General features: G+C 47.4%; 1 protein-coding gene across 1 annotated transcript in view; it reads right to left on the reverse strand.

Annotated features, from left to right (window-relative positions):
* Window positions 1–646: 646 nt before the first annotated feature.
* T265_13264 (hypothetical protein) overlaps window positions 647–10,366 on the reverse strand; it is a gene marked incomplete at both ends in the record, with an annotated part of 54,860 nt that continues 45,140 nt past the window's right edge. The window contains 5 exons of the mRNA XM_009168013.1: window positions 647–731; window positions 1,963–2,011; window positions 3,713–3,975; window positions 4,169–4,396; window positions 7,542–7,617. Of these exons, the coding sequence (XP_009166277.1) occupies window positions 647–731; window positions 1,963–2,011; window positions 3,713–3,975; window positions 4,169–4,396; window positions 7,542–7,617 (701 nt within the window). The remainder of the gene's footprint in view (window positions 732–1,962; window positions 2,012–3,712; window positions 3,976–4,168; window positions 4,397–7,541; window positions 7,618–10,366) is intronic.

Below are 10,366 nucleotides of genomic sequence, written 5' to 3' on the forward strand. Positions count from 1 at the left end.
ACTTAGCCCCCCCCCCAAAAAAAAATCATCGAACGAAACTGTGGCAGCTACAACCACTGTACGACGAGTATGCAGTTATTACAGCTGAGAATGATGATGATGATGAAAGCACGCTGAAGACTGGCGAAGAACACCGTCGGATCGTATCCCCGTCTCATCCTGACCGCCTTGAACCACCTCATGGCCTTCTGGCGGTCGGCCTGTGCGTCGAACTTCCCTGCAGCGGCTTCCTTCCAAGCGACTCGGTTCATCTTCCCAGGACCCATTTGGCCTCTAAGGAGAGTCTTCAGTGCCACCAACTTACCCCGGTCGGTCTCCAGTCCAGCCACCCCCGCAATGTTCTCAGAATGTACCCATCCACGGGACATCCATCAGTATCCTGGTCACTGCACCACCAAATGAAACGAGGAACGCCCTCCACCGACAAGATCACAAATTCGTTTTCAACACCATTAGCAAAAAAGGAAGTGCAAAGTTCCGGTTAGGGGGTAAGATGTTCAAATCGCTTCCGGTCAAACGTGATATATGATCAGAACACCTACGACTGGTGCGAACGAGTGTGGATGTGTTAGCCCACACCAAAAATAAACAGTTGCATCCTGTGGATTAGATAGGGGAATGCACCGATTACACAAACAAACACCTACTATGCGGCACCATGAGAGTTACCGGGGTCACAAGAAAACGGGGGTTGGGGAGCTTGAGGAATGGGTAAGGTAGGGCGCTGAAACCTGTTTCGAGAGACACAAAAAAGACAGAACTAATCAGTCTTCTGTGAAATCCACTTACAATGAGAATAACAAAAAACAACGGTACCAGCCTCTCAGATGAGATTGAGTTCGCTTGAGTGATGTAACGTGTGGTGTGGTAGAGTTTTATGATACAGCAACACGTGAGAGTAGCATGTGGTTTTCGATTTCAAGGTAGTAGTTTTATTACGAAACCAACATCTTGGATAGTCTTGCTCAATGGCTTTTGAAAGTAACTGAATAGGGACCAAGTAAAACGGCAGTTAGGCAATTCGTTATCCCACCTGATTGGTGCCGTCTTAGGGAAAGGGTGTGGTTGCTGGGGCGAGATGGCCCAAGTGGTAAAAGCGCGAATTTACTGACTGGAAGGTCTGTGGTTCGAGCCTGACCTCTACCTCGCGACTTCTTCTGTCTAGGTTTGGGCAACTTGCTAGTATCTCAGTCCTCGTGCAGCCTTCGGGTGGCACGGCAGTTAGGCACTGAAAGGGTGCGACAGCTGAACGACGAAACGGTATTACAAACCAACATCTTGGGTAATCTTCTTCAAAGACTTTTAAAAGTAACTGAATAGGGACCAAGTAAAACGGTAGTTAGGCGTCTTCATGGGGACAAGTGTGCGGTCAGATGAAAACAGTGTGGTTACGTCCTTACAGTTCGGGCTCATCAGGTAGGCGCAGCCCCCGACCTTATGTTCTACTTGAGTTCAAATCCCATGAAATTCAACACGTCAATGTGGATTTCACGGGAGACTCACCTGAATCCCGGCTGAATCTCTCGTCTTTTTCAATTGGGCGAGTTTCCCATGAAAAGCACGGTGTGTTTGCTAACTGTGGGTGTTTCTATGTTCTTTATGCTTTCCTTCGTTCAGGTGACGTTTCATAAAGTCTGCATCACCGTGTAACTAACTAACAATGGTGTGAGATCGAGACAGCTCAGCACCAAACTTCCGACCGGAAGGTTCGTGATTCAAATGCAAGCTGACTTTTGAGTTGTGCGAGGCGAAGAGGTATCACCTGATCAACAGCAGTGTGCAAAACACAAGACGCAGTAAAACATGGGACTATGTCCAATGACCCCCACAAAAACGAGCGGGACTACAACAGTGAACTGTCGGTGACTTCTGACCAACCGTCTAAGAAGCGTAAAAACGCAAGCCAGTGGTTGGTACGATCTAGACGCGACGGGTGAGATACATCCAAAAAGCAAGACTTACAGCGCCAATTCACGCGTAGAGATCGGGGGTCGAGGTGCACGAGGACAGTCTGTAACAAAAAGACGGAATGAAAAACAGCGATCGTTGGTAAAAGATTGGTTGTCCGCTTGGAACTCGACTAGGTATAAGTTCATTGATTTTAAAAAAAACAGTTCAGCTGTAGCATCCTCCTGGTACCTAAGTGCCATGCCAGCTGAGGAAAGCACGAAGGCTGGGATACTATCAGGTTGCCCAAGCCTAGACAGGGAAACTCGAGATGCCGGGGTAGGGTTTGAACCATGGACCTCGCGATCCGTAAATTCACTCTCTGACCACTGGGGAGAATCATAAAAATATACTCTGGGACATGAATGATTCGAGGGTTTTAGACCCGGAATCACTATCTCGAAAACTGGTCACCGACGCATTCCCCACTTCCAAAAGCCCTAGGTACCCTAACTGTATAGGACGAAAAATTATACGAGGTGGACGAGCTTTGCAAGAGAGAGCGATGCACTGCTCTTCAATTGGGTGGCCTCGTCAGAAACCGCGGTTGATCCTGGCATTGGGGGACACTGGATTGTTTACTGAGCTTGGCAATCAGCTTGCAAACGTCTCGTCACCAATCAACGGGATCATCAACCGCGCACTCATGACGTCTCCTCGACTGCAGACGAAACGCTTGTAAACGAATTGCCAAGCTCGGAGAACAGAAGAATGGTTACCTGACCAACCACAAGTGAGCGCACTCGAGCCATGAATATTCCCATAAATTTCTACCAACATCGTTGTACGCACAAGTATTTGGAGTTAAACCTACGTCGCTGACTCTCCGTAAGCCATGTATCCACATCGATAAAAAAAATGAACATGGTAGGACGGTGTTGTGAAAATCTGAAATGAGAGCGCCTTCACAAGCAAGCCACACAACTGGGAATCATGCCACCTGCCTGCCTTCCAAGACGCTTTACCCACAGTGTCCGAATGCGTCCACGAGCATTACTGGGAATAACCACACTTGAACGCTTATCATCTCTATAGTTAACGAGCCCCCAAGCTCCAATCCCGTTTAGAAAGCTTCATAATTTAGACGGATAAAAACGTGTCTAGTGGTCATCCAGCTCAAATTTAACGTTTGAATCTGCAGCAGACTTGCCAAGCAACCGAAACAAGCACGAGAGTACAAATGGTGTCATGCCCCCCGAAGAGAAGACAAATAACAGCCATTGAGCAGTCGGAGGTGTACTAAGCTTGCGCCACGTTCAACTCCAAGATATTTTGAATTCTGCTAAGTCTCCAGAAACGTTGCTTTGATTTGAAAAGCCTCCCCCACCCTGTTCGTACGCAATTATGCCGCTAAGCTCAAGTAAACGGCGAAGGATGACCAGACCACAACATCGCTGCGACTAACACTCATCGAGGCAGGCGTCGGGATTACTATAAACATTTCACACGTTTTCAGATAACTGACCAAGTGGTTGGAGCGCGAATTTACTGACCGGAAGGTCTGTGGTTCGAACCCGATCTCTGCCTCTCGACTTTTCCTGTCTAGACTTGGGCGACCTGGCAGTACTCCAGCCCTCGTGCTTCCCCCGGGTGGCTTGGCAGCTAGGCACCGAAAGAGTGCTACAGCTGAACGATTTTTTTTAGAAAACTGACCGACAAGCTGCTGTCGACCGTTACGGTAAAGAGATGGCGGCTAAGTAAACACAGCCAAACTGTCGTTCTAGTCTGATTGGTTTACAAAACACACAAAGTGGGATTCCCTTACTTTTTGATGAAAATGACAATGCCGAAGATTTGTTATCAGTCGAGCAGGCAAGTGCTGGACTGGATCCGTTTGGACCAGAAGCCTCCAACCGTCGTTCCAGACTAACTGCGTCTGAGACTGCATGCACACCAGCACGACTTTGTACACCAGGCAGCGGGGCTTCAAAAAGCGCGTTTGTGAAACTCGGTGTGGCCAAACGCTGCCATTGTTGAAGCACTTCTGATCCGTCCAAGGGTTTGATCAACTGCAGTCGCCGAGGGAGACTGTTGGAAGGAAAGCAAAGGAGAATGGCTACACAGGTTAAAAAAACCCCCGGCTGTGCTTGGACGAGAATGCGACACAGTTGAAACGGTTAATATGCGTGACAGATTCATTACATACAGACATCGGGTTCACAAAGAGACAAGTCCCAGTCATCAGAAGCCCCCAATAGACAGGGGGAAAAGAAGCACTAACCGGGAGTACGATTGCCCATAAACGACCGTCGGGTCGCTAGACAGAAGAGATTCGGCCAACAGGTTTTCATCACTGTTGCGAGGATACAGGGTCCCAACAGCTGACAACGTCGGTTCATCCGGAAGCGAGCCCTTGCGTGGTTCACAACCCAACCAGCTGTGGCGCTTCAATTGTTCTTCCAAAGAGTCGTGTCCACACCAGCATCGCGCATTAAGTGGGGATAGAGGTCTGTGAACGAAATTGAAAACAACGAGGATCCACATCAGTAAGCCCCAAAGACACCGCGCTTTTTGGATGCCAAGCGTCCAGCAAAATAAGCCACAAAGATGGAGACAAAATTAGTCATGCTGAGTCGGCACCATTCAGAATCAAAGGCAAGAAAATCACAACTGGACTGATGCCCTACTTAACGTCTGGATCGCCAAGCATTCCCGGTAAATTCACGTATTTACGAGTACCGTCCATCTAGTGGGCTTGGACTCACGGTCCACTGTATCAACAAATTTTTGTTGTCCAACGATATCTGGGTGAAAAACTAACAGTCACGGTTAAGATGAATGGAAGAGGGGGAGAGATGAAGGAACCATGCCTTTAACCTTCAAGATTCTCTACCATTTGGTTGAACGGTGAACGAATAACGTCAAAATTAGCAACCCTTGATGGTAGAAAAACAGATGAGCGGCCACGGACCAAGACGCACACCCTTCAAAAGGTGGAAAATCATGAGCCTGAAGAATGACATAACGCATCAGTGGGTTGGCCAAAATGAGATCAAAGACCCGGGTTCGACCTTCACACGGGAGCCTTCTATCAACACAAGCTCTGGAACCTCGTACTAACAAGACTAAACCCACAACGACATATCGTTCTTTAAACGAAACAGCACACTTGGTCCGGAAGGTATGTACTCTGAACATTTCAAATAAAAGAGACGATACCCTGATGAGATATAATGGTGATGTTGGAAAAATAACAGAATATTAGCGGAATGGGTGATTTTTATATCTAAAGGAGTACAGAAATACCATGAGGAAGCCTTCGTAGCACCAGCTTGTTTAGTAGTAGCAAGATGTTCTCTGGCATTGCCTTACACAGTTCGATCGATTACATTTGTGGAAATCTATCAGGAAGGTGAACTTCCCGAAAGCAACCCCTAAATGCCCTAGATCTACCGAGAGTCTCAGCTCCGCTAGATGTTGACCAGACAGCCAACGCCCCCTCAATATGCAGCGCGTCACAGCCTCGTACCGTGCGCGTCAGCATTGGACCAAGTTCAGACAGTGTCCTTTCAATGAATAGCTTGAGACCGTTGTAATTTTGCACTTGCACGCACTCGCTTGTTCAGAATATGGCTGTTGTGTTCCCTTCTGTGAGTCTTTTTTCTGGCGTGTCCGATTGATTTGCTCACGTGACTGGGCTGTGGGTTGACTGGATATGTGACTCAGTCGTTTGCTGACCCACCACGAGAGCGGACCAGTTGGCCCCATGTACTCAATACACCCGTGTCACTACTTACGTGTTTTTCTGACTTACTGTGAACTCTAATAAGCAATCGTCTGAGTTCACCAGAACCAGATTGTCCAATCACGCTAATCCTCTGAAGCTCTTTCATTAACATACTGCTTGAAATGCTGGTTAGGCTGTGTAGTTCGTGTGCTAGAGGACCGTTTGCCTCGCAGAGTCCTCTTCGCCAAGTCTTGTCTCGGATGAGGATGGATAATAACCCGAAGGCGGTCAGTCAATGATTTGGAAACGAAGCATGAAAGTCCTTACTGATCAGCTGAGTCACGTTGGTAACTGCCGTCTCCCTGGTTAGGGACTGCGAAGCGACAAAAACCAATGGTTAGCGACGGTGTTGAGTCATTGCGTAACTCTCACTGGGATACTGAAAAAAAACACCATTTTGTCATGAATGCACAGATTAGGCCATCACCACCAATACATGGTTCTCATTCCCCGCTCCTAGGTGAATAAAGCTGGACTTCGGTACACGGCCTCTGAACCGACTGACTCATTGAAACTTTCCTGGCTGCCTCATGGATCGAAATACCCTCGGTGTACGATCCTGTGCTAAGGCCGTGATCTCAAAGCGAGGAATTGGTTAATTAGCCTAAACACAGGATATAGGTGTCCCATCTGACAGGTAACGTGTAGTCTAATTCACCAACGGACGGTCAGTAATAATTGCGACGAAACCGAATTCTACGAACTTCACCAGCGTCTGTTCAGCAGTCACTATTGGGCAGTGAACAATATGTTGATTTAGACGTGGGCGGACAAGAAGACCGTGGTTCTATAAGAAATTAACAGTAAATCGTGAGGAGAATTAAGAAAAGGCTTACGGCTAGATTGAACTTTGGGTAGTCAGCAACACAAGATTGCACACAAAGGGCAGTGTGCTATCGGACAAATTAAACGGGGAAAATGTTGTGCAGTTCAAAGTGGGACAAATTTTCAACAAACCCAGAAATAAGTGTAAACAAATCGTCTATAGAAAAATGGTTGAGGTAGAGTCGACTTTGTGTCTTGAAAATTAGCCTGAGGAATATGGAAACAAGTAATTACGTCACGTAAGTAACATCCGGGAATTTCGTTTACAGGCGATATCGCTCCCTCCTTGGTTCAGATCGTTCGAAAAGATGCAAATCACCTTGAATAATCCGAACAATTTTGTCCAATGGTTTTCCGCAAGCGCTTCAGACCTTCAAAGTGTAAAGTGTTCACACAAGACTTGGTAGACTGACGGACCGACGACACTTCGGATTGGTAAGGGCAGCGCAGCTGTCGCCAACCTTCGACACCTCTGGAGTCGGTATAGCGTCTACTAAGGTCGGGTCCGGTATACATTGCGAAAGTGCGATGCATACCACGGGTGTCGATGAAGCATCGGTGAGGCCTGGTGGGAGCATTCGATTCTTAGGCGCCGAGGGGGAGTGACTCCTACTTCCAGAGGTGATCTAACTGGTTACGTTAGTTATTGAACATACTTCACATGTCAGAAGATGATCTCAAAAAGCACTTTCTACCCATTTTTCAGTGGACGAAAAGATGGCAGCTGGAAACAACGTACCTTTGACCATCAACCTTTGAGCCATCAACCAACCAATCGGTATGTGTGCTGACTTTCTCACGTGACACAGTGAAACAAATTATTCAGTAGGTTCACGTGACTCACTGTCAGTTACAAATGGAGAGCCAGTGTCAGGAAAGTAAGACGCACGAGCAAATCAGTAGGGAGGCATTTGAAAAAAGTGATCCGTATGCTTTGAAAATACTGGCGACGGGAGTTAGCTGAGCTAACAAATACACGCAGGTCAGATCAACTAGATAACTTCAACGAACGATAAAAAAACGGACAGAGTTATCTACTCACCGTTGATTTCGCGGGGTACTTGTCTGATTATCACCGGTTTGGTACCCAGAGGAACGAGCGACCAGTTCTGATGGTTCTGTTTGAAAGGATTAAAGGAATACGTAAATACCAGCTATGAAAGTAGGAAGGAACTTGTGTTAAACGGGAAGCTGTGTTAGCGAAATACACTCATTTGTATACCAATGCGGTCTTCATGGGAGACAACTGAATCTCTTGTTTATAGAGGAGAATATCATGAACAAGAGATTCAGCTGCGTCTCCGTGTAAACCATACTGGTTTGCATTTTGGGCTCAAGTAGAACATAAGGTTGAGGGAAACTCGGAGACTGCGCCTACCTGGATAGGGGTGAAAACGGTCACGGGCTGTCGAAGAGTTTCCAGCAGCCGGTCGCAATCGAATGCACAGTAATGCTCCCTCAAAGAGACTATTTCAAGGCAGGTCACTGTCCAGAAGGGACCAAAACGAAAAACGCACGCGAGATTTTCTGTCTTTGAAGAGATCACCCCTCAACCACCTGTGGAGCCTACGGTTTTTCCCCCGAGGAATGCTATCAAAAGATACCTCCATGTTCCAAGAGTCAAATCACGATTCTGAAAGGTGTGAGCTTGGAGGCACAAAACTTTCAAAAACTGTTCGAATCCGAACAACGGTTTCCGACTGCACACTGGAAAGATGTTGCTCCGCGGCCACTCACTGAATGTTGCGCATTTCCTCACATTGCAACGAACGATATCGGGCTTAAGTGCTCTCCCTCTCTCTCGGTATTATAACAATGTTGGCGTGCCATACATCATTTAACACTTAATGAGCCTCACAAATAAGGTATCGATCAGAGGTGGAAGCAGTCTAAAGGTCACTGAATTACCAACTCGACATAAATCCTTGATGATATTACTCATGCGTGATATACAGTTAAGCGAGATAGTTCAGTGATTAGAGCGCGAATTTACTGACCGGAGGTCCGTGGTACCTCTGCCTCTGGACTCCTCCTGTCTAGGCTTGGGCAACCTGGCAGTATCCCAGCCCTCGTGCTTCCTTCTGGTGGCATGGCAGTTAGGCACCGAAAGGGTTCTACAGCTGAATGATATTTATAGTTTTTAGCTGCTAGTCGATTCCCCCAATCAGTCACGGAATCGATTGGAAAAAAGACTTTGATGACCAAACTTGAAACAAATGAGCAATCAACAAAATAAACTGCAAAACAACACAGACGGCCATGAGTATTTCAACTGCTAGTGTCTTAATTTGAGAATCCGGAGGATGCGCGTCCACCTCGAGGGAACGTTGGTGTCCCCAGGGCTACAGCCATGTTTGTGGGGGAGGGGTTAGGATATTTCATATAAAAAATGAAGAACAGTGTCATAGCATCACTAGTGAGAAAAACAAACCAAACATATGATGGATCACAGTTCGGATGCTTTTCGAATCCTACCTGCGTCAAAGTTGCTCAGACTCAACCACCAGCGTTTGGGACGGTGGATTTTTCCGCGGTTGGGAGACTGTTCTTGGGAGGAAGAAACGGCTCGTATCATGCTGCGAGAGCGACAGACAACTATCCGAAACTATTCTACCCGAGGGCGTGATTGACTTTGCTGCGAACCCAGACTGCTGCGTCAAACGCTCGTGAAAGTACTGGAAGGGGTTTGGCAGTGATCGATCAAATTCCATTTATGTGTGTGGAACAACTAGCTGTTACGTAACATCGCTTTCATCATCCACAAGATATGCAGTCACGCGTGGTGACAAGCCGAAGAAACGGCGTGGTTGCTAGGATGCCAGACAATCGACGTGATTGGTCCGGTTCAGTGTAGCCCACGCTCGCTCGCGCGCCAGCGAATAGCCTGGTTAGCAGAACCTGCGCACATGCCAACCAGTCCTTGTCAAACTGGTTTGCCTGTCTCGATGTGCAACGATCTGGCCAAACGTCCATGAACAACACTCAACGTTCGAATCGCTGCTAAATTTGGACTATCACCGCGCTTGGATTCAAATAGTAAATCAAGGTCGAAACAAGCGTTCGATAAGGCGGTCGTTTAGCTCCATCCAATCGATCACTGGGCGAAGAACGGCATCAACTTCAGGTAAGGCAGAGGGTGCCTACGTTCAAGCGGATCTCGGACAATTATTAAATAATCTGATGGAAAACGTGGGCGGACATTGTTTCTTCTACCCGCTTCTCTCACGCAATAATAAATAGAAACTCCAAATCGATCATCTTCGAATTGCATTCGCGACGCTCCCCAGTGCTGGAATGTCGTGAAAAAACAGGCGAGGAACAATAGGGAGAGCACCATGGCAACAGTGTTTGCTACTCTGTCTGGTTGTACGCCGAGGTGGGGGGGGGGAACGATGGTCAGGCGAAACAATAGGTTACCGCCAACCCTGGAGAGAGGAGGCAAGGAAACTGCGTCCTACGTGACATTTACAAAACCATACCGATAGCCAACACAATTAACGAGATTCACTAATTTCCATACCAATTGGGTTTTTAAGGGAGATCCAACAGGATACCAGCTGAATCTGTCGTTTACGATGGTCTACTTCAGCAACCTTATGAGTAGTGTGTTGCGTCTGAACTCAACGCATTTGTCTCTGTTCATTGCCATGGCAGCTGACCGAGGTAACTGACCGTTCCTTCTGGCTGTTCGCGAAAGAATGTAGGGTGAAGATGTGTGGTAAGCCTAACCCAAGCGTTTGCTAATTTGAGACACCTGTGGCGTCAAACTGGTGTATCCGTGAACCTCAAGGGACGCGTGTATCAGGCTACAGTACGGGCTGTTGTGTTGTACGGCTGTGAGACTTGGCCTGTTCGAGCATCTTCAGA

Source organism: Opisthorchis viverrini, assembly GCF_000715545.1.
Source record: "Opisthorchis viverrini unplaced genomic scaffold opera_v5_50, whole genome shotgun sequence".
In the NCBI taxonomy this organism is placed as follows: Eukaryota; Metazoa; Platyhelminthes; class Trematoda; order Opisthorchiida; family Opisthorchiidae; genus Opisthorchis; species Opisthorchis viverrini.